At 43.1% G+C, this 25802-nt stretch overlaps 1 protein-coding gene across 1 annotated transcript in view; it reads left to right on the top strand.

Moving 5' to 3' along the window:
• LOC122817254 (cytochrome c oxidase assembly protein COX11, mitochondrial) overlaps nt 1-25802 on the top strand; it is a 255490-nt gene that overhangs the window by 62519 nt on the left and 167169 nt on the right. The window contains exon 3 of the mRNA XM_044090470.1: nt 25550-25705. Coding sequence (XP_043946405.1) covers nt 25550-25705 — 156 coding nt within the window. The remainder of the gene's footprint in view (nt 1-25549; nt 25706-25802) is intronic.

Raw genomic sequence — 25802 nt, 5'->3', positions numbered from 1 at the left:
TCCCAACTGAATGTTCCTTTAGGCAAAAAGATTGGTCTGCAGGCCAAAATCTAGGAACTTGTTACCCAGGACAAATGGGTTCTAAATGTAGTGTCCCAAGGATACAAATTTAATTTCACACGTTACCACCACCAAGCGGGTGGCCAGAGCTACCCCCAAATCAGTGGGCAGAGGCCCAAAATCAGGTTCTCTCTCTTAAACATGGGGCTATTCATTTGGTACCAGAAGAGGAAAAGGGACAAGGTTTCTATTCAAGACTTTTCCTGGTACCCAGAAAAGGCAATTCATGGCATCCTATCCTGGACCTTTCCATTCTAAACACATTTCTGGTGATTCCAAAATTCAAAATGCTGACTCTTCACCAGCTGCTTCCTATGCTAGGCAAGGATGCATGGTTGGCAACACTGGACTTAGGGATGTGCAGGTATGCTTCTTTTATCAGGGAGTCTTGCAGAAGATACCTATGCTTCAAAGCAGGCTACATGTACTATCAGTTCTCTGTACTGCCTTTTGACTTATCTACTGTGCCCAGGGTATTCATAGAATGCCTAGCTCCAGTCATTGCATTTTGCAGGCAAAGAAATATTCAAACATACCCATACCTGGACGATTGTCTAATTCAGGCAGAAAGCAAGGACATTCTCTTCAATCATCTGGCCTTTGTTCAGAGGGTACTGACTTGTCTGGGGGTAAACGAAAATAAATCCCACTTGGTACCCTGTCAACAAATTATATTCCTGGGAGCAAGCTTGAATACAACTTCCCAGATGGCTTTCCTCATGCCAGAGAAACGGATACATTTGACAACTTACTTCAAACAAGTGGCCACAAAAACCCAGCTTATCTGCAAGGCAAATACTGCAAGCCTTGGGGTTCATGGCCTCATGCATTCTTCTAATTCCATATGCAAGGCTGCATACGAGGAAACTACAATGGTATCTCAAAAGCCTATGGTCTCAACATTCACAGGATCTGGAAGCAAGGATTCCTATCATACCTTGCCTACGCCTAGAGTTCCTTTGGTGAGCAGAGGCCTGCCACCAAAACAGGGGGCTACCATTCACATTACTCCCTGCCAAACAAATCTTAACAGACGTGTCAGACTATGCATGGGTGGCTCACCTGGCAGGGAAGTGCATTCAGGGCAAATGGAACCCAAATCAAATGCACCTGCACACAAATCAAAAGGAAATGTTAGCTGTACAGAATGCCCTGACAGCCTTCAAGGACCACATTCTTCCAGGACAACTAATGGTAAAGACAGACAACACCACTGTCATGTGGTACATAAACAAGCAAGGGGGTACACATTCTTACTCCCTCTGCAGACTAGCCATGACATTATGGAACACAGCCTTGAGCTACCAAGTGAATCTGCAAGCTCAATTCCTGCCTGGAAACTAATTACACTGGCAGACAGACTAAGCAGAAACCTCATGGACCCACACGAATGGAAACTGGAGCCAAGGTTTTTCAACATGTTGACAAGTAAATGGGGGAGTCCAGATATAGACCCGTTTGCCTCCCCCCAGAGCCATCAGCTGGGCAAATTTTGCACAAGGATTCCCCACAAACAAGCTTGGAAAGTGGATGCTCTAGCCTTCAGCTGGAAAAATCAGTTTATGCCTTTCCACCTCTGCCTCTGCTCTCCAAGGTACTACTAAAGATCAAACAGGACAAGCCAAGGACGATTTTAATTGCACCAGACTGTCCTCGCCAACACTGATACCCACTGTTGGCGCAGTGTGTCACGCTTGGCTCCATGGCACCTGCCTCAGATTCCTTCCCTGTTGTCTCAGCAGGAGACATGATTCTGCACCCTCATCTGCAAATCCTGAACCTAGCAGCCTGGCTAATTACCTAATCTCTCCTTTACCATCCCTCAGTAAATCCGTGATGCATATCATGTGAGGCAAGGAGGTCTAGTACTAGAAAATCTTATGCTGCAAAATGGAAAAGATTCTGTGCTTGGAACAAATCTGAAGGAATGAACGCAGCAGTGCACAATTTACCTCAGATTCTACAATACTTAACTGAGATGCTTCATAAGGGCTTGTCTTTTTCCTCCATCAAAATTCATGGCTCAGCCATTTCAGCTCATTGTAGCAGTTCCTCAGAGGGGCCAAAAATCTAAGGCCAGCCAGGAGAGCTTCAACTCCTGCCTGGGATCTTAACTTCGTCTTTGAGAAACTCACTCTTCCTCCCTACGACCCAGCTGCTACTGCAAATTTAAAATTTCTTTCCTGGGAAACAGCTTTCCTTTTGGCAATCACTTCTGCAAGAAGGGTATCTGAATTACAGGCCCTTATGGCAGCGGAACCTTTCATATTCTTTCATGTGGACAGGGTGTCCCTCAGAACCAATCCCTCCTTCATGCCCAAGGTGGTGTCCAGTATGGCTCTTAATCAGTCCATTCATTTGCCTACCTTTTTTCCTAACCCACAGAACAAAGGGGAATGGATACTGCACTCTAGATGTGCACAGACAACTTCTACTTGGACAAGACTAAACCTCAAAGGAAATTTGAGCAACTACTGGTGGCATTTGCTGCAGGGACAGAGGGGAAAGCTATTTCAAAACAAACCATTTCAAAATGGATAGGCCACTGCATTCATTTCTGCTATAAGCACCATGGAAAACCTATCCCACAGGGCATCAGACCCCATTCAACCAGGGCTGCATCCACCTCTACAGCCTTTCTCAGGGGAGTCCCTACTAGGGACATCTTAGAAGCTGCTACCTGGAGTTCTGTACATACTTTCACCAAGCATTGCCATTTGCCAAGTTTCTCTAAATCCAGGGCTGGTTTTGCCACTGCAGTCTTGCAGGGCCTTATAGCTGGTCCTAATTCCATTTACATTCCTCCTCCCAACCTTTAGTTTTGGGAATCTACCCAAATGTAATAACTGCAACAGTGAAACATGAAGAACATAGTACAGTTGTGTACACTTACCATAAATGTAGATGTTCGAGTGTATTCACTGTTGCAGTCCTGGTTACCCTCCCTCCAGCCCCCTTTTCTTCCTGTGGCTGTACCTTTACTTTCACTTACTATGCTCTAAAAGCTTTTTGGTGTGTTTGGTTTTCTGTTGGAGGTATATCCTTGTATTTATAAATTTAATTGCTTCCCATTAGGGGGGCACCTGACATCTGGGGCAAGAAAAACTGATGTAATAGCGTCGGCTGCATGTTTTATATCCAAAATGAACTGATGTCATGGAAGAAGGGAAAGCAACCGACGCAGGGTCCAAGACTTTGTTAATCAGGCCGACTGAGGGCTACTGCAAAGCAGGTAACCCAAATGTAATGACTGCAACAGTGAATACACTTTAACATCTACATTTATGGTAAGTGTACACAACTGTACTTTCCTCATAGTGGATCAGGCCATGGAAAAGCTTTCAAACTTGCCTGAGGCCAGAGTGAAGAAGGATCCGATTCAGACTGCAACTTCCAAGTAGGCTTATTCAGAAGCCTTACTGGCTGCAGATTTTGTGGAAGTGTTATAGTAGTGACTGATTTATTCCAATTCTGCTCCTGACACTAGCCAAGGCTGCACCATCAGGCATTTTTTTCATGCAGAATGGCATCCTTAAAGCATTTGGCCAAGCCTTTTAATACGTGGTGGGTGGATGTCATCTTCCCACATTACTGTGGAGGGACTTTACAGTCTCCCACATCCCCTTCTTCAGACCTGGCCAACCTCTGAAGAGAAGGAAAACTTCATGTTACCCAGCTAAGCTTATTTTGATCTTAAATTAATAATGGATTATTTTTAGTATACAAATTATCTTCCTTCTGTAAACTTCCATTTTTATGGTACATGCATGAGTATTGAAATGTTGTGCAGTGATGCACACCTTTTTCCTGTGTGTTGATCTGTATGACAGAGTTTACTTTGACTTTGATTAAGGCCGACAGCATATTAGTCTTTTCCCTTCATTTTTTTTTTTCTGGCCAAGCAGTCCTAACTGTAGAAATAACTCTTGGCGAGTTCATGGGACACATACAAATTGTACTGTTAAAAGGGGCCTTGGAAAACCATCTCTTATATGGAATAAGGCAGGGTTTTTACTTTTTCCTGGTTTTGATGAGATTAGATGACTTGCATGTTACTCTGGACCTTAGACACTTCTAGCAGCACACCCAGTACATAATCCTGAAGTGACTTTCCAAGGACTCCTCTCCATGTAAGTGCTTGGAGACAAGTTACTCAGATTTGTTTTAGGGCATGCATAGCATCTAGTACAGAGGGTTGCTGTTTGGGCTTCCTTCAATTCTCATATAATTCACCAAGGTTTGACCATGTTTGGTGAAGCCTTCCGCAGTCCACAGGAAGCACATCCCCCATGTATTGCACCTACCTAGGTGCAAACCTTCATTAACCATGCCTATGGACCCCCAGTTCGTGTCTCTTGGCTAGACCACTCATATGGCTGCAGTTCCTGCAAGCTGCTGTAAATTGTGACGTTGTTGCCAAGACTGTCTTGGAGGATTGCCCTTTGTCAGCACAAAGCTGACACTTTCATTAACAGTCATTCTTTCCTGGAGAGGGCCAGCGAAGCCATAGCTTTGGTGGCCTGGGTGAAGATGTGTCCAGGATTCTGAGCTGTCATGTGGTTTATGATGTCATTTTTATAACTGATTATGCTTCTGTTGCTTTATACTTTGCAGTACTGATCTTCTACTGTCAGGCCTCTGGTGACAGGTCCTGCAGTGATGAGCTACCCTCACTTATTGCTGAGGCTCCTTTTTCTACAGCCAAGCCTCTCTCTCATGCTAGTGATGAGTGCTTCACTGGTTGGGTGGGGAGCTCTTGTCGGCTCCAACATGGTTCAGAAGCCATGGTTCCACCTGGAGAGAATGATATGCACATTCAACATTTGGAGTTTCAAGCGCCCTTGTTGGCCTGGAGAATCTTGAGACAAAGTTCCTTCCAGGGCCTGTCCTTATTTAGTTATACAGCTAGTACATTGTCTTGTACCTAACCGGGGGGGGGGGGAGTTAAAGTTCTACCCCCTGTGCAAGGTTGTGATTTGTGACTGGCAGTAGGTCATAGAATGGAGTATCAGTGTGTGAGCTTAGAGACTGTCTAAACTGCTTATGTAGCACTGTTCTGGAATTGCTTATTCAGAAGCCTTGCTGGCTGCAGATCTTCTGGAAGAGTGTTATAACAGTGACTGATGTATTCCAATTCTGCTCATTGCTAAAGGGAATGAAAACCATGACAATGGATGCAATTTTTATCTTACAACATGGAGATGTGCTGGCCTGCAATTCCCACTGATTCTCTATCACCTGACAGAGTTCAAAGAAGAAATGCCAGAACTTGTCTTCGCATCATTGTGGTTGAGAAAGGTATGGCCCTAGCTATTGTTATCTCTTGGCATTGACTTGACAGCTGACTCCTCCTCAGGGTCTGTATGCTGATATAGACAGTTTGATCTGCTGTACCCTCCTGAATGATATGTAAGAAGTGGTGGAGGCTGTTGGGAAATATTCTGCTTGGCATGCCAATGTCTTCAGGTAGAAACTTAGCTTGGGCAGAAATGTTGCTTTCCACTGCCACAATGGTCAGCTTACAGATGATCATAACATATCGGACACTTGATTTTTCCCTAGTCATTCCATGGATAATGTGCATTTGTCTGCTGTTTTTGATTATTATGGTACATGGAGAGCAGGATTTTAGGCCACCACTGTCTAATCAGACAGGGCTACTTGAAGACCCTCTACTCTGTCATATCTGAAATTCATGACAAACAGGCTTGCTGATGCTCTTCAAACCTCCTCCTGTGGCGATGGTGAAGTTTGTATCCTGGAGAGCACTTTGGTGACAGTCTCCACTCAAAAGATCTGTGAACTACAGGCCTTCATGTCAAGCCTTTTCACAAGGAACAAATGTATACATCTTAACCTGTTAGCACAAGAAATGGTGGTAATGCAAAAAAATAATTGTAGTGGAGACCCAAAATCAGGGGCAGATTTTAAATATTGCTGTTATAAACTTTGGAAATTTGCTAGAATAGCAGGCTTTGAATTAGCATACATTTTCTGAAAGATGTGAAGTATGAAACTTAAATGTCTGTCAAGCTAGTTCAATCCTCAGTTTGCCAGAAAACTATAAATCTTATGAGGAACAGACCAAAGCAATGAAACAAAAACCTGGATATTCTCCAAAATTCTGGACTTTTGAGTGGCATAATTAACTGATCCCTAGAACAAACTCACTTTTCCTCCCAAATGTGGATTCTGAACTATCCTTGAACTGGTCTATTCATCTCCTTGCTTTATTTGCAGGAGCAGAAAGCAGGATAGGAGAGTCCTTCATACATTAAATGTGCAGTGCTAACTCCGGCCTTATCTGAGAAAGGAGCATAAGTTTAAAAAGGAATTGGGATTCCTTTGATGCATCTGTACTTTAGGACTTTTGATTGTTGGTCCACCGACTGCCGTCTGGCTCTTTCCTCCTTCGTAGCTTACTGCTGAAGATTTGGCCCATCTTATCAAGGGTCCCTCTCGTATATAAAGTTTATATTTTATGACTGCATCTGTTTAATGTGTGAATGCCTACTTGAAGGGCTACAAATACTCCTCTACTGTCCCCTTTGATTGGGGAAGTTCTAGCCAGCTTAATGTGCTATTGTGCCTGATAATACAGACAGGTGTGTGTGTGTGCGTATTGTGTGTAAGGGTCTTACCGTCATTGTTTAATTCTTAATTTGTATGAGCTGTGCTCACTTTTTAGGGGGAACTGACAAGCTCGGGGGTTAACTGCTTTTGTGTCTTCGGCAGAAATGTTATAGCATGTGTCTATTCTGGGCAAGCATGCAGGAGAGCTCTTTAAAGAAAAATGTTTTATGATTGGTGGAGAGAGGAACCCATTCATAGAACCTGCCCGGGAGAGTCTGTTTGCAGATGACCAAACTGATTAAAAATGCAACTGTTTTTTTTTTTTGTTTTGTTTTGTTTTTTTTCAAATGAAATGGCTTCATGGGTAAGAGAATAACATTTAGCATTTAGAGAGTATTAAGTAAGACAAAAGTGAGGAATGTTAGTAGTTATTTAAAAGGAATGTTGAATAGGTAATTAGAAAAGGGAGTAATTGCCAATTCCATCAAAATGCAAATAAAACCTTGTGTAGCTATGTAAAGGTGTAAAACTAGGCAAAGAGAAGGGTGACAGTTTTTCTAGAAATTAGGTTTAGACAGAAAAACTTGTGAAAAGTATGGTTGCTTCATGAATATTTTTGCTCAGTTCTCTTGAAGGCATGTTTAAACAGGCCAAAACTGTTTAGGATTTTATGTAGGCAAAACCGAGCGTAAGCTCAAGGAGCGCATCTATGAACAGACTTATGCGATTAGAAAGTGTAAAGAGACTAATGCCTTAGCAAAACACATTCAGGAATTCCCTACGCACAGTTTCAAATTTATAGGCATTGAACAGGTTACACATGACGTTAGAGGTGGACCAACTCACCTTAGATTATTAGAGAGGGAATTACACTGGCAGATTAAGTTGGAAGCATATCACAGTCCTGGGTTGAATGAAGCTTGTTCCATCTCATGTGTCTTACGTATGTTGAGCTTGAGGAGATGAGCATGGTGTTATTCCAACATATGCTAAAAAGATTTATTATATACATCATTGGTTTATTCTCACCTAATGAGTTAACATTTGCTACTCCCTTGGTTAAGACTATTTAGTATGTACGCATTAAGGTTTTCTGTGTTATTAGATTCTGTAATTATATTTCATAAGCACTGAAAATGGTATTAGATTTTTTGAGTTGACATGAGTTTCTCAGGTTGACTCTTTTTACTTGTTCACAGGTGGGTAGTACCTCAAACATACTTGTAGCTATTGTATATTTCAAATTTTACACCATTTATTTATTATTATTATTTTTTACTTACATTAATGTGCATTTATTTATATATTTTTTGGCACATTTTTAATATGTACTGTAGTTCGTTAGAAAAATGTACATGTTTTTAACCATATTCATATGGGTAACAAGTTAAAAGGGCTTCTTTGCCTTTAAAATTCTTTACTGCAAATTCTTTTACTGCAATTAATTTAATTAGTTGCACTTGATCAATTCAATAAGTGATGTCACGTTATTTAAAGCAAATGTAATGTTACTCTATCATTTTCTGAAGAAGTTTGCCTAGGAAGGCATTCGAAAAGCGCTTCAATAAATTTGTCATACAAGTTGGGATTTTTTGCTTTGGCGTGGATTCTACACTGATAGTGTTGGATTGTGGATATTTTAACTGTTTGGTTCACTCTACGGTTTACCTTTTGTGTTTTACTAGTCAGTTATTGTTTTCTTGGTTATGGCGTCTGAAGGTACAGGTGAACCGGTGAGTGATTTCCCGAACGTAACTCTGGAGATATTGAAACCGGACCCGCCAAGCAATCACAGTCCTGTTCCTGTTAATGGTTCTATCCACAACATCAGCGATAAATCGCTGGAACTACTGTTTTCAAAAATTGACGTTATGCTAAATAGAATTGACCTGCTCGAAAAACAGCAAGTCAGCGCACAAAACTTAATTAAATCTTCGTTACCTACTCTAACGTCCAACTTGGCAGCTAATCGAGTTTCGACAGAGTTTGTGTTAAACGATGTTTCAACAGCAGCACCCCCATTAACAGTTGTGTTACCAGCTGCTTTGGGGAATAACACTACAGGAGGTTTCTGCCACCAACAAGCCGCTGTAGATACAACTTCCAACCGAGGTGTCCCTTTGAATGTTTCAAACTTTTGTACAGCTGATGTTTCAGCAAGCAATAAAGGAGCGCTTGAGAACAGTGGCTGTACTACAGGGCGCCCTTCGTTGGTCTCTATTGTTAAACAGAGGAGTATTTCGGCAACGGAAAATGGTACTGGTTCATCGAAGGGTCCATCATTTCCAACTACTGACTCGCAGAGGAGAATTCCGGCAGCAGGTTCGATGACTGAAGTGCACCAGCACCAAAGTGAACTAGTGAACCACAATTTTTCTCGACATCTTCCATCAAGTACAACACAATCAAGAGGGCAGCAACCACCACCGCTCTCGATTAACTTTACTGACACTACTGGAACTAATTTTAACCTGCAGGGTCAGAATTGTGGAGGTACCCAACCTACAGGGGTACTTGTTGGAGTTAATAATCCACCAGTTTCCGTGAGTAATATTTTCCAGAAGTTCCCTGATTTTAATAATTGGGTTTCACACAACCCTACTTTTGGTTCTAATGTTTTCTGTGATTCACTTCAGCAAAGTACTAGAGACCCTGACATTGTATATAATTTAAAACAGCTAGACTCTATTTTAATGAAAATCAAGAAACTGCAGCTTGAAGTAGCTTACTTCAATGAATGTTTGGCACGGAGGATTGTGCCTAAAGGTTTGAGACACTATCAGTTTCCAACTGGGTTAATCACTAACTCCACGTTTCACCAGGAACTTTTGTGTCTCTTTGACCAGCATGGGGCGGACCTTTTAAATTTAATGATTAAGCATTATCTTGTTCAAATTGCTGATTTAAACATGGAGGCATCGACACTAGATAACACAATCAAAACTGACCTCCTATTTGGAAAGTTCTCATATGACTATGCTAAACTTTTCAATAGTATAGATGCACACTTGAACAAACTTAAATCCATTAAGGTCAAGAAACTGGATAGGGACACTAAGGCTTACAGGGATGGGGTAGCTTACCCGAGCCCACCTTCAGGACAAGTTTGGAAAGGTAGTTTTAGACCTCCCAATTCCAAAGTGAACTCAACACCTAATACTCAGCCTGATATAATGTTACATAATCCTGACCAAATAGGTGAGGAGGGGGAATCTGAAAGCATTGAGTACCAGCCAGTTGAACTACGTAGAAGTGAACGTCTACTGAATAGGAACAATGTAAATGTGAGGTTTAATGGGGTAACACAAGAAGTTTCTAATAATGACAACAATAGTAATTTTTTAGGGGCCAAACCGAAACAGAGGAACCACTGGTCGAATCGACTGAATCAAAGGAGGAACAACAGTTAATCGAGTGTTCCTCTTTCAACAGTGATAGTTTTGATATGACATCAACTTGCCCATTTGATTATTCGGTTGATGTGCCCCCCAATTTAGACAATGGTACTTCAGGATTTTCGGAAGGACCAGAGGTGATTGTAAACTCATCTGGTGACTTTAAGGTTTATAACTTTTCTCATATGGTAGTTTCCATTGCAATGGCAGACTTGTTGGCTAAAGGCCAAACATATGTTCCGAAGCAATACCTTGATATAGTTAAGACTATATTAGACGTTAAAACTTTCACTAGGAAACTCAATTTTCAATTAATGATGGGGGGTGATGTATATATAGGGGGTGTTAACCAGCTTCATGTACCTAGTACTTATAATCCTCCGCTTCACCCCCTTCTTTCCACTTTTGAGCAAATATGTGAAGTGGATATTAGGAGTACTAGGAATTTGCCATGTAGGGGTCAAATAATAGGACGTGCCAAGGAGATGGACCTCCTCTCTACTTTTCGGGCGCAGAATGTTCGAGTCTGCAAACCAGATAAGGGAGGAGGTGTGGTGATATTTAACCAGGATGATTACTTTGAACGTATGACATCTATGTTAAAACCACCAGCCTACACTTTAAGTTCTAGAAACGAAGTGAACCACTCCTACAAAGTCATCAAGGACAATATTGAAGAAATGTTTCTGGAAAGTAGGATTAACCAGGAACTTTATGATTACTTATACACGTCATTCCCTAGGTTTCCTTATCTCTTTGGAATACCAAAGTTACATAAGGACTTAATCAACCCTCCTATGCGTCCTCTCATCGACAGCCGTGGCTCCCCTGCATATGCATGTGCTAAAGTAATCGATAACATCTTACAGAAATTTGTCAAATTAGAGTCTCAGATTTGCAAAGACTCCTGGTCATTTCTCACTAAATTAAATAACATCGAATTTCAAAGTCAATTCAATATCGATGTTAGAGATCTATATACGAGTATCCCACATGATGTGGCAATTGAGTGGGTTTCTGCTAGAATGAGAGCACATGAAGCTAGTAAATATGACATCGCTCTTGTAGGTGAACTCCTGGATTTGGCTTTAACTAACAACTTTTTCATGTTTGGGGACAATTTCTATATGCAGAACATTGGTGTAGCTATGGGGTCACCATGTGGGGCTAGTGTTGCCAACTTGGTGATGGCAGACTGGGAACATCAATTTGTATTAAACCATCAGTCCTACATTGATCAGGTAGGATTTTATACTCGTTTCTTGGACGACATTTTCATTTTATTTAAAGGAGAAGAGGTGGAAGCAGAAGAATACGTGAGTTTTTTGAACAATACAACTAATTTCTTGTACTTCACGTTTCAATTCAGCACCACGAAGATTTCCTATTTAGACATTGCATTGACGAAAGATCTGGAATCAGATTGTTTTGTTGCTTGTATACATAAGAAGCCGACCTACTCCAATACCTTCTTGCACTTCTCCAGTTGTCATCCCTTTTCACAAAAGCGGGCAGTAGTAAAAGGACAACTGGTGAGAGCTGCAAGAATGCTTAGTAAAGATGATGATTTCGTTCTAGAATGTTCTTTAATGAAATCAATGTTCCTAAGTCGCGCTTACCCATTGAACCTACTGGATGACCTCATCAGTGAGGTAACACAGAAGAGGTCAGTTAATATTTATGAACCCTTGTTACCATTTAAGCCATCTGTTGTTCCTACTAATTTAGGTATAGTTGCACAGCATATAGAGAGGAATCCCGAACCAGTTTCTGCAGAATTGCCTAGATTTATTACCACCTTCTCTGTTGACAGTTCAATGTTGTGTCACATCATTAACAAAAATTGGCAACTCTTTCGAGCTGACCCCTTAGTTTTCTCAAAGTTAGGCTCTGTTCCCAAAATTACGTACAGGAAAGCTAAGAACCTCAGATCGTTCTTTGAACAGAAATTGTCCCACGTTAGATCACCTGGCATGTTTAAGTGCCAAAATTGTAATTATTGTCGGTTTGTTCTTGAGTCTAACCGATTTCATGTTCAAAATCTAGAATTTAAGTTGAAATCTAGATTGAACTGTAATTCCACTATGTTGGTGTACCTGGCTCAATGCCAAAACTGTTTAGGATTTTATGTAGGCAAAACCGAGCGTAAGCTCAAGGAGCGCATCTATGAACACACTTATGCGATTAGAAAGTGTAAAGAGACTAATGCCTTAGCAAAACACATTCAGGAATTCCCTACGCACAGTTTCAAATTTATAGGCATTGAACAGGTTACACATGACGTTAGAGGTGGACCAACTCACATTAGATTATTAGAGAGGGAATTACACTGGCAGATTAAGTTGGAAGCATATCACAGTCCTGGGTTGAATGAAGCTTGTTCCATCTCATGTGTCTTACATTATGTTGAGCTTGAGGAGATGAGCATGGTGTTATTCCAACATATGCTAAAAAGATTTATTATATACATCATTGGTTTATTCTCACCTAATGAGTTAACATTTGCTACTCCCTTGGTTAAGACTATTTAGTATGTACGCATTAAGGTTTTCTGTGTTATTAGATTCTGTAATTATATTTCATTAGCACTGAAAATGGTATTAGATTTTTTGAGTTGACATGAGTTTCTCAGGTTGACTCTTTTTACTTCTTCACAGGTGGGTAGTACCTCAAACATACTTGTAGCTATTGTATATTTCAAATTTTACACCAATTTTTATTATTATTTTTTACTCACATTAACGTGCATTTATTTATATATTTTTGGCACATTTTTAATATGTACTGTAGTTTGTTAGAAAAATGTACATGTTTTTAACCATATTCATATGGGTAACAAGTTAAAAGGGCTTCTTTGCCTTTAAAATTCTTTACTGCAAATTTTTTTACTGCAATTAATTTAATTAGTTGCACTTGATCAATTCAATAAGTGATGTCACGTTATTTAAAACAAATGTAATGTTACTCTATCATTTTCTGAAGAAGTTTGCCTAGGAAGGCATTCGAAAAGCGCTTCAATAAATTTGTCATACAAGTTGGGATTTTTTGCTTTGGCGTGGATTCTACACTGATAGTGTTGGATTGTGGATATTTTAACTGTTTGGTTCACTCTACGGTTTCCCTTTTGTGTTTTACAGGACATCAGTAGTGACAGGTTTTGGTATGGAGGTTAACCAAACTTTCATTGATAAAAGGCCCTTGAATAACTAAAGGTGTACAAGCTAGCCATGCCTGATGGGGTTTCTGTAGGATTGTTACAGAAGTTATAGGGTATCTGGTAATACTGTTAACTAATGTTTTTAAATGGTTTGCTTTGGGCTGTGAGTGTACTTGGCTAGAAGAGTGAATTCTGCTAATGTGGCCTCAAAACACTGGAGGCAAGGTGCACTGTAGTATGCACTTTGGAAAACTGGTTTGCTGCCTTTGATTACATTTTCCGTCCAGCAAACATCCTGGCTCTTCTTGTGAAATGAAAAGACAGTATATGAACCCAGGGTGACTAGGCAAACTGTGTAGAAACATAGACAAAAAAGCAGCAGATTATGAAGAGTAGCACATGTCTAGCCATGTTTGTGTACACGTGATAGTGCTTTGGTCCCGGATTCCTACATATTTCACACTACCTGCATTATCTTCATTCTGCACTCCTGTATTGCCTCCCTTGCTGCATGTATAGTCATTAGTTGCTCCTGAGACTAATAACCAGAATTGTCACACTGCACACTTGTGGTAATTCTTCAGGTCCTGATTGGCAGGCACATCCCAGTACAAATGATTCTGTTGGTCATCCATCCCGTGGTTATCACATTTGTAGTTGTGCACTGATTGCTTGTTTTTTTTTTTTATTCTGTCTGCCATCATCAGGCATGTCGTACTGCATCCATTGATGATGGTGATGTCCTTCAAGAATGCAACTGCAGTCCTTACATATGGGTTGTCCTGCCTCAGGCAGCCCCTCAGTCGGCCGGATTCCAAAGTCTGGGTCCGGCGTCGGCTGATGTCGACTCCTCCCCGACGTCAGAGCGGCTGGGGTATAAAAGCATCAGCCGACACCATCTTCCTCAGTCTTTCTTGCCGCGCGGTGCCCGAAGCAGAAGCAGTTCGCAAGTGCCGGTCGGTCAGCTCCTGTTTTCAGTAACCGAAGTCTTCAAAAAGCTAAGTACCCCGTTGGGGAACCTTTTCTTGCCTCAGCCGATGTCAGATAAAACTGTAAAAGTTAATAACTGTTTGTCTTGTGGTAAACAAATACCTCATAAGGACTTCCATTCTTACTGCCTTCCCTGCCTTGGCCCGGACCACGACGTCTCTGCCTGTGCTTGCTTCAATAAGCGCACACTCAGGCGCCGGGCAGAATTTGCTGAAGACTTTTTTGGCGAAAAATACTCCTATATTATGCCGTCGGAACAACCGACAACACATTTCCAAAAAACGAAAGGACCGGGACCGACATTCTCGGCCCGCGACTTCCACCGACACCACGCCAAAACCTACCGCGAGTGCATCGGTCTCTTCTGAGGCGGTCATTCCACCGCTTCAGACCGACGACACCGCTTTATCGTTCACTTTGGCCCCGGAGACTACTCCGGTGCCGGTTGTTGATTTTTCTCCAGAAGCCGAGCCCAACATTTGCCTGAGACCATACCGGTGGACAAAATTACTCCAGCACGTGGGGCAGCTAGGCCTCCGGTGTCCATGTCAATCAAGGCCTACACACGTGCTAAGGCTGCCAGCCAGGCTAAGTCACCCTCCTAAATCTTTTCCTCAGGGTCCCACTTCTGATAAACAGATCATGACTTTAGCTGCAGATCTAATTTCCTTAATCAGAGGTTCCCAGGCTCATCCTGACAGAGGTTCTCAGTCGCCTTCAGGCAAAAGGCCCAGGGTTGAGCAGACAGATACCCTTTCCTCAAATGAAGCCTCTGGTGACTCTGACCACTCAGATACCCAGGAAGAGTTCTTCCAGGCCTACGAGGATTCTGATGCTGAGGAATCCATTCCTTCTGCCTCTCCTCCTGAGGATATTTCTTTTGGGGAAATTCTCCACTCCATGAGAGAGCATTTTCAGTGGCAGGGCCAGGAATTCTCCGACTCCAGGAAAGTGCTTTGTACCTTCCTTAAGCTTCCCCAGCACAGACCCTTAGCTATCCCTCCAGTGCCAGATGTATTGGATGATGTGTACTCAGATTCGAGTGCTTCTCCTGATTCTCTCCCTCCTGCTCCTGTTAAGCCAGACAGATACTACAGGGATGTCCTTCAAGGATGCATCTGCAGTCATCACATATGGTTGTCCTGCCTCAGGCAGCCCTTCGGTCGGCCGGATTCCAAAGTCTGGGTCCGGCGTCGGCTGATGTCGCCCTTTCCCCGACGTCAGAGTGCCTGGGGTATAAAAGCGTCAGCTGACGCCATCTTCCTCAGTCTTTCTTGCCGCGTGGTGCCCGAAGCAGAAGCAGTTCGCAAGTGCCGGTCGGCCAGCTCCTGTAATTCAGCTAAACCGAAGACTTCAAAAGCTAAGTACCCCGTTGGGGACTCTTTCTTGCCTCAGCCGATGTCAGATAAAATTAATAATTGCTTAACTTGTGGGAAACAAATACCTCATAAGGATTTCCACTCTTACTGCCTACCTTGCCTAGGCCCAGACCACGACGTCTCGGCATGTGCTGCCTGTGCTTCCTTCAACCGACGCACCCTTAGACTTCGGGCGGAGTTTGCAGAGGAATTTTTTGTGGCTAGTTTTGCTTATAATATGCCGTCGGAGACTCCGACTTCACATTTAATAAAGAAACGGAAGGGCAAGGACTGACACGCGGCCCACGGTTTCGGCTGAAACCACGGCCAGGCCTACCGCGAGTGTCTCTGTCTCGGCTGAAACGGAGTCCTTGGTACTTCCGTCCACCGAAACAGTACAACCGACAACCTCTGCCCCGGAGGCCGCTTCGGTATCGGTTATTGAATCTCCTTTGGAATCCGGTGTCCAGGAAACTTCCGACACCATTCCCTTAGACAAATCTACTCCAGCACGTGGTGCAGCAATCCTCCTGCATCCATGTCTATTAAGGCATTCTCTAGGGCTAAAGCTGCTAAACACTCAAAATCTATGCCTCCCAGGGTTATCCCTCAGGGACCCACTTCAGGTTCTCAGATTCTTAGTCTAGCAGAGGACCTTATTTCACTAATTAGGGGCTCTCAGCCTCATCCAGACAGGGGCTCTCAAACCTCCTATAGAAAAAAGGCCCAGGGTTGAGCCCTCTGATCCACATTCCTCAGATGAGGACTTTGATGGCTCTGCTCTCTCGGACTACCAGGAGGAGGCTTTTTCGGCCTACGAGGATTCTGATGCAGAGGAATCTATCCCTTCGGCCTCCCTCCTGAAGAGCTGTCTTTGGGAAACTCTGCACACTATGAGGGAGCATTTCCAATGGCAGGGCCAGGAATTCTCTGATTCCAGGAAAAGATTAAGGACCTTCTTGCATTTGCCTCAGCATAGACCTTTGGCTATTCCCCCTGTTTTGAATGTCATTGATGATGTGTACTCTGAGTCTAGCACAACCCCTGACACTCTCCCTCCGGCCCCTGCCAAACCCGACAGGTATTACAGGGTCTCGGAATCACATCTTTTCCTTTACAAGGCCCACTCTGCTGATCCAGAAACTATTTCCCAGGGCCCTAAAGGGGTTACAGCTGTCACTTCAAAAATCCACTCCCCTCTGAAAGGGAGTCCAGGGCTTTAGAGCGATGGGGTAAAAAAGTTTTTACTTCTGCTACCCTTTCTATGAGGGCTTTAAACTGTCAATTTCATATGATACAGTACCAAGAGTATTTGTTAGATGAATTCCATAAAAAACTGTCTTCACCTGAACCCCTAGATCGTAAATCACTTCAGGATCTGGTACATAACTCTCAACAGGTTAGCAACCATTTCTTGCAGTGTGGTTATGATGCATTGGAAGCTTCATGTAGGTCAGCTATGACAGGTGCAGTCATACGTAGGCATGCTTGGCTGAAGGAACAATCTCTGCCAGACCATGTTAAAGCAAAGCTTCTGGATGCTCCACTGGAAAAGCAAAGGTTATTTGGCTCCACTGCTCAGGAGGTCTTAAAGAAATTTGAAGAAAAGGCAAAATCTGTACAAACAGTCAAAGATTTTATGCAAGTCCAACCACCAAGATTCAGCAGAAATTGGCCTTCCAAGAACTGGTCCTTTCCAGACACAGAGATTTCAGAGAGGCAAGAACAGGCGTGCCAGAGGTAGAGGGCAAGCTAGAGGCTCCTACAGAGGACGTCAATGGCAGCCTCCCCAACCAGAGAGGTAGTGCAGGGCCTACAACTGCTGCACAAGGACAAACTCAATGACTTTACTTTGACACCGCCAACCAGGGCTCAATTGGAAGCACCTTTGGGCGGAAAGCTTTCCTTATTTTCAGAAAATTGGCACATTATTACAAGGGACAAATGGACACTACAAATAATAGACAAAGGATACAGGTTCCATTTCCACACATTACCGAAAAGAAAAGGCATGCCAGACCTGCCACCAAATCAAAGGGCAGAGGCTTTGAAACAAATTTCAAACTTAATGCAAATGAAAGCAATAGAAAAGGTTCCTCTCAGAACAAGGCCAAGGATTTTATTCCAGACTCTTCCTTGTTCCAAAAAAAGAAAAGCAATGGAGGCCTATTCTCGACTTGTCCGCACTAAATACTTATCTCATTGTGCCAAAATTCAAAATGCTGACTACAGCAACTCCTTCCCATGCTGGGCAAGGGGTCTTGGCTGGTAACTCTGGACCTCAAGGAGGCATACCTGCATGTCCCTATCAGACAAAGCTGCAGAAGACCCCTCAGATTTCTTGCAGGTTCAGAGCATTATCAATTCTCAGCATTGCCCTTTGGCTTATCTACTGCGCCCAGAGTATTCACGAAATGCCTGGCATCAGTAATTGCACACTGCAGACTTCAGGGGATGCAGATATACCCATATCTGGACGACTGCCTTATACAAGCGGACAGCCAACAAATTTTGGAAAAACACTTAGTTATGCCATCCATCTTCTTCAGGCCTTGGGATATACAGTCAACATTCACAAGTCAAGACTTGTACCATCCCAAAGAATAACTTTTCTGGGTGCGAATCTAGACACAACCACCCAAATGGCTTTCCTCACAGAAGAAAAACAATGTCAGCTACCGGATTACTTCAAAAACCTGTCAAGACAAACTCAGCTGACTGCAAGGAAAATCCTGCAGGCCCTGGGTTACATGGCTTCTTGCATTCTTTTGATTCCTCAACCAAGGCTTCATATGAGGAAACTACAATGGTACCCAAGGAGTTTATGGACTCAGCACAGTCACAGCTTGGAAACTTTGATTCCACTCATCCCATGCCTTCAAAGGGAGTTTCTGTGGTGGGCTCAAGCAAGCCAGTCAAACAGGGGTCTGCCCTTCACCAAACCTATAGCCAGCCAAACCATTACAATGGACGCTTCAGACCTCTGTTGGGGAGCGCACATGGAGGGAAGGTGCATCCAAGGACTATGGTCACAAAAAGAGCTATGCATGCACATAAACCAAAAGGAAATGCTGGCAGTGATACATGCACTCGAGGCCTTCAAGTTATTTCTACATCAAGGCCACCTGCTAATAAGGACAGACAATACCACAGTTATGTGGTACATAAACAAGCAAGGAGGCACCCATTCCTACCCTCTTTGCAGACTGGCAATGAATCTATGGGAACTTTCCTTGACACTCAATATACAGCTGCAATCCCAGTTTGTGCCAGGAAAGGACAATATACTGGCGGACAGCTTAAGCAGGAACATCATGGATGCACACGAATGGATGCTGCACCCACACATCTTCCATCAGATAACACACTCATGGGGGAGACCGGACATAGACCTCTTTGCCTCCCCACACAATCATCAGCTGGAGAAATTCTGCTCAAGGACATACCACCCACAAGCATGGAAAGTGGATGCCCTCTCTTTCAGCTGGAGAACTCTAACAGTGTGTGCATTCCCACCTCTTCCATTAATGACCAAGGTCTTACTGAAGATCAAGGCAGAGCAGCCAAGAGTGATTCTGATAGCTCCGGACTGGCCAAGACCGCACTGGTACCCACTGCTAAAGAGCATGTCACGGACGAAACCATGGCTTCTTCCACAATGGCCGCTTCTCCTGACACAGCACAATTACAAAACTCTGCATTCCAACCTGAAAACATTGCAACTAGCTGCCTGGAAAATACCTTGATTCATCACCAGGATAAGCTATCCAAGAGAGTGAAGGATATCATCATGGAAGCTCGCAGGCCTTCCACAAGAAAGGCATACTCAGCAAAATGGAAAAGATTTCACACCTGGAGCACCTCAAAGGGCCTAGATGCAACAGTTATGAACATGGCACATATCCTGGAATATTTGGCAGAAATGCTCCACAATGGCCTGTCTTACTCTTCCATTAAAATTCATGCTTCAGCAATTTCAGCAGAGTACAATACTGATCCACCTGTCTTCTCTCATCCTCTCCTAAGACAGTTTCTAAGAGGAATTAAAAACATTAATCCCCCAAGGAATCCACCAGTGCCTGCTTGGGACCTTAACTTCGTGTTGGAAAAACTAACACTGCCTCCCTTTGAACCAGCAGCATCAGCAGAACTACAGTTCCTGTCTTGGAAGACTGCTTTCCTTCTGGCCATAACCTCAGCAAGAAGAGTATCGGAGTTACAGGCCCTCATGGCAGTGCAACCATTTCTTATCTTTCATCAAGACAGAGTCTCTTTGAGAACCAATCCTTCATTTATGCCAAAGGTGGTATCCAGAGTCTCATTAAACCAAGCTATTCACCTGCCTACCTTCTTTCCAAATCCACAAAACAAAGGGGAAAAGCTTCTGCACACCCTGGACATACACAGGCAGTTGCGCTACTACTTGGACAGAACTAAAACTTACAGAAAAACTGACCAGCTGTTTGTAGCATTTGCTGCTGGTGCACAAGGAAAAGCAATTTCCAAACAGACAATTTCAAAATGGATAGGGAATTGCATTCGTTTTTGTTACTCCTTCATGGCAAGACTGTGCCAGCTAACATTAGACCTCATTCCACCAGAGCTACAGCCACCTCCACAGCCTTCTTAAGAGGGGTGGCTACCAAGGACATTTTAGAAGCTGCTACATGGAGCTCCATGCATACATTTTCCAAGCATTACAATTTACCTTTATATTCCAGATCCAGAGCAGGCCTTGCTACGGCAGTCCTGCAGGGAATTTTAGCTACACCATCATTTACATAGATCCTCCACCCCCAGATTGGCTATGGTATTCTACCCATATGTGATTACTGCAGATGCATCCTTGAAGGACATAGTACAGTTTTGTACCTACCATAAATGTAGATGTCCGATAGGTATGCATCTGCAGTCAGGTTTACCCTCCCTCCTTCCCCTCTGTGGTATTTCTTGGGTTCTTATCCCTCTCATAGCTAGCTGGGGTTATCTATTATGGTGTATTTGTTTTATATACATATATATACATATATATATATATATATATATATATATATATATATATATATATATATATATACATATATATATATATATATATATAGATATATATATATATATATATATATATATATATATATTTCTCAAAAAATGTTTGGAATTTATTGCATTTCTCCAAATTTTAGCCTTCCTTAGAGGGCACCTGGCATCTGGGGCAAGAAAAACTGAGGAAGATGGCGTCGGCTGACGCTTTTATACCCCAGGCGCTCTGACGTCGGGGAAAGGGCGACATCAGCCGACGCCGGACCCAGACTTTGGAATCCGGCCGACCGAAGGGCTGCCTGAGGCAGGACAACCATATGTGATGACTGCAGATGCATACTTATCGGACATCTACATTTATAGTAGGTACAAAACTGTACTTTCCTGAAACTCATAAGCATCTCTTTAAGGCCCATTCTGTTGATCTAGAAACTATTTCCCAGGGGCCCAAAGGAGTGGCCACTTCCACGACCAAAAATCCTTTACCTGCAGACAGGGTATCCAGGTCCCTGGAGAGGTGGGGCAAAAAAGTTTATACCTCAACCACCCTTGCCATGAGGGCCCTTAATTGCCTTTTTCATATGTTTCAGTATCAGGACTACTTGATGGATGATTTGCAGAAAAAGTTAGCCTCTCCTGAGTCTTTAGATAGAAAGGCCTTGCAGGATTTGGTTCATAATACACAGCAGGTTAACAATCATTTTCTTCAGTGTGGTTATGATGCTTTGGAAGCTTCATGTAGGGCAGCTATGACAGGGGCCGTCATACGTAGACATGCTTGGTTGAAAGAACAGGCATTGCCAGATCATGTTAAAGTAAAGCTTCTAGATGCACCTCTGGAAAAACACAAGCTATTTGGTGCTAATGCTCAGGATGTATTTAAATCAATTGAGGAAAAGGCTAAATCAGTGCAAACAGTCAAAGATTTCCTCCAGGTTCAGCCACCAAGGTTCAGCAGGAATTGGCCTTCGAAGAATTGGTCCTTTCCAGACACTGACAAGTTCCAAAGGGGAAAAAACAGGCGTGCCCGAGGGAGAGGGCAATACTGAGGCTCCTACAGGGGACGCCAATGGCAACCGACTAATCAGAGAAGTGGCGCAGGGACTTCTACTGCTCCACAGGGACAATCACAATGACTTGACTTTGACACCGCCGACCAAGGCTCAAAGAGAAGCACCTTTAGGCGGAAAATTATCCTTATTTTCAAAAAATTGGCATGTTTTAACAAGGAACAAATGGATTCTGGACATAATAGACCAAGACTACAGGTTCCACTTCCATACTTTACCAACAAGACAAGGCATGCCAAACGTGCCACAAAATCAAAGGGCAGAGGCACTCGTACAAGTTTCAAAGCTGCTACAAATCAAAGCAATAGAAAAGGTTCCTCCTCAGGAACAAGGCCAGGGATTCTACTCAAGACTGTTCCTTGTTCCAAAAAAAAAAAAGCAATGGAGACCTATACTGGACTTGTCCGCTCTAAACACTTTTCTCATTATGCCAAAATTCAAAATGCTGACGCTACAGCAACTCCTTCCCATGCTGGGCAAGGGGTCTTGGCTGGTTACTCTGGACCTCAAGGAGGCATACCTGCATGTCCCAATCAGACACAGTTGTAGAAGATACCTCAGATTTCTTGCAGGGTCAGAGCATTATCAATTCTCAGCATTGCCTTTTGGCTTATCTACTGCGCCCAGAGTATTCACGAAATGCCTGGCATCAGTAATTGCACACTGCAGACTCCAGGGGATACAAATATACCCTTACCTGGACGACTGCCTTATACAAGCAGACGGCAAGCAAGCCTTGACAAAAAACTTGAATTATGTCATTCACTTACTACAGGCTTTGGGATACACAATCAACATTCAAAAATCAAGACTACTGCCATCCCAACAAATAATTTTTCTAGGAGCCAAACTAGACACAAAATCAAAAATGGCTTACCTTACAGAAGAGAAGCAAGAGCAATTACCAGATTACTTCAAAAGCCTAGCAAAGCTCACCCAGATGACTGCAAGGAAAATCCTGCAGGCCCTGGGTTTCATGGCATCTTGCATTCTATTGATACCACTGGCAAGACTACACATGAGAAAACTTCAATGGTACATAAAAGTTTATGGTCTCAACACAGCCACAACTTAGAAACAATTATCCCACTCATTCCATGTCTACAAAGGGAATTTTTGTGGTGGGCCCAAGCAAGCTAGTTAAACAAAGGTATGCCTTTCAGCAAACCTCAAACAAGCCAAACCATTACAACAGACGCCTCAGACCATGGATGGGGGGTGCACATGGAGGGCAAATGCATTCAAGGGCAATGGGCCCCCCGGGAAGTGCATCTACACATCAATCAAAAAGAGATGTTAGCAGTAATTCATGCAATCGAGACCTTCGGGAAAATATCTTCAACAAGGCCAACTGCTAATAAAGACAGACAAACACCACTGTTATGTGGTACATAAGCAAACAGGGAGGTACTCATTCTTACCCCCTTTGCAGACTAACAATGACTCTTTGGGAAAAGTCCCTGAAACTGAACATACAGCTGCAATCCCAGTTTGTTCCGGGCAAGGACAATGTTCTGGCGGACAGTCTAAGCAGAAACATCCTGGACCCGCACGAATGGATGTTGCATCCAGACATTTTTGCACAAATAACTCGTGCATGGGGGAGGCCGGACATAGACCGCTTTGCCTCACACCTCAATCATCATCTGAAAAAGTTCTGCTCGAGGACACACCATCCACAAGCCTGGAGAATGGATGCTCTCTCCTGCAGCTGGAACTCTCAATCTATGCATTCCCACCTCTACCATTAATGACCAAGGTGTTACTGAAGATCAAAGCAGAACAACCGAAAGGCATCTTAATAGCTCCAGATTGGCCAAGACAGCACTGGTATCCATTACTAAGGAGCATAACTTGCACCAAGCCGTGGCCCCTGCCTCAATGGCCTCTGCTTTTGACCCAGCACAATTACAGGATGGTTCATCCCAACCTGCAAACTCTGCAGCTGACAGCTTGTAGGGTTCCATGATTGCTCCCCATATCTCTCTCTCCAAGGAAGTTCAACAGATCTTATTGGAAGCATGCAGACCTTCCATCAGAAAAACTTATTCAGCCAAATGGAAGAGATTCAACATCTGGAATGCCAACAAGGGTCAGGATGTGCATCAGTAATGAGCATCCCACAGATACTAGAATACTTGGCAGAAATGCTGCATAATGGACTTTCCTATTCTTCCATAAAAATACACGCTTCGGCAATTTCAGCAAAATACAACACTGATCCACCTGTGTTTTCACATCCTTTGCTAAGACAATTTCTAAGAGGGATAAAGAATATCAAACCTCCCAGAAAACCACCAGTGCCTGCATGGGACCTCAACTTCTTGTTGGAAAAATTAACTCTTCCTCCTTTTGAGCCAGCAGCATCTTCAGAATTGCAATTTCTCTCCTGGAAAACAGTTTTCCTGTTGGCAGTTGCCTCAGCAAGAAGAGTTTCGGAGATGCAGGCCGTCATGGCAGTACCTCCATTTATCATTTTTCATCAGGACAGAGTTTAAGAACCAATCCTTCTTTTATGCCAAAAGTGATATCCAGGATATCTCTAAATCAAGCAATTCACCTGCCTACCTTCTTCCCCAATCCTCAAAATAAAGGGGAAAAGCTGCTGCACACTTTGGACATACACAGACAACTGCGCTACTACTTGGACAGAACAAAGGCCAACAGAAAGTCTGACCAACTATTTGTAACCTACACGGCTGGAGTGCAAGGAAAGGCTATTTCCAAACGAACAATTTCAAAATGGATTGGACATTGCATCAGATTCTGTTATTCTTTCCATGGAAAGGGTGTGCCAGCCAATATCAGGCCACACTCCACCAGAGCTACAGCCACCTCCACAGCCTTTCTAAGAGGGGTGGCTACAAAGGACATTCTAGAAGCTGCTACATGGAGCTCCATGCATACATTTTCCAAGCACTACAACCTGCCCTTGTATTCCAGATCCCGAGTAGGCTTTGCTTGGGCAGTCCTGCAGGGCATTTTAGCTACACCATCTTTATCTTAGAGCCTACCACCCCCAGCTTGGCTATGGTATTCAACCCATATGTAAGGACTGCAGTTGCATTCTTGAAGGACATAGTACAGTTTTGTACCTACCATAAATGTAGATGTCCGATAGATATGCAACTGCAGTCAGGTTTTCCCCTCCCTCCTACCCCTCTGTATATTGGGTCCACTCCACCCCCCCCCCTTTTCTAATTAGCTGGGGATATCTGTTATGGTGTACCTGTTTATTACTGTTGTGTATGTCTGGAATTTTTTATCCAGTTTCTAAATTTAGCCTTCCTTGGAGGGCACCTGGCATCTGGGGCAAGAAACACTGAGGAAGATGGCGTCGGCTGATGCTTTTATACCCCAGCCGCTCTGACGTCGGGGAGGAGGCGACATCAGCCGACGCCGGACCCAGACTTTGGAATCTGGCCGACCGAGGGCTGCCTGAGGCAGGACAACCCATATGTAAGGACTGCAGTTGCATATCTATCGGACATCTACATTTATGGTAGGTACAAAACTGTACTTTCTGCTTCCTTCATGTTGTGCACTGCCCTGTAAGTATTTTCACTGGCCTTTTGTTTTCTTTCCTGGCTCACTTCTCCAACAAACAACTGCTGAAAGAATGTGCTGGCAAAAGATATGGTCTTAGGAAAATGTTGGTGTTCGCAGTCATTGACAATTTTTAAAGCAGATTTTGGATGAGGTTATTTATATCTGTCATTATTGCTATAATGCCTAGTGAAAGTTTGTAGAGACTGGAGATGCAAACCTTGGGTCCCGTTGTTAAGCGCAGTTTCTTTCAGTCAGAAAGTAAACCATTATTATGTGAGTGTGCTTAATGTATGCTTGCTTGAAAGTGAATTTGCCTAATAATTAACTATTTTTTTTTTTTTGTTTTGATTTCTTAAGGCTACAGGGCTCGGTGGTACTGCTGCACCAGGTCACAGTTCTGATCAAGTAGAAACAATGGAACCAGTGAGAGATCGTATCATTAAAGTAACATTCAACGCTGATGTTCATTCCAGTCTACAGTGGAATTTTAGACCCCAGCAAAGTGAAGTATATGTAAGTGAATTTTTATACTAATCACTCTGGTTCACTCTCTGTATGTAGAGAATAGTTCATTGCACAAGTGACAACTTAATTTTCTTTCAACTGATAA

Source organism: Protopterus annectens, chromosome 12.part0, assembly GCF_019279795.1.
Source record: "Protopterus annectens isolate FY-2018-M chromosome 12.part0, PAN1.0, whole genome shotgun sequence".
NCBI lineage: Eukaryota > Metazoa > Chordata > Ceratodontiformes > Protopteridae > Protopterus > Protopterus annectens.
Note: the sequence above shows the minus strand (reverse complement) of the source record. Positions and strands in the feature narration are given on the sequence as shown.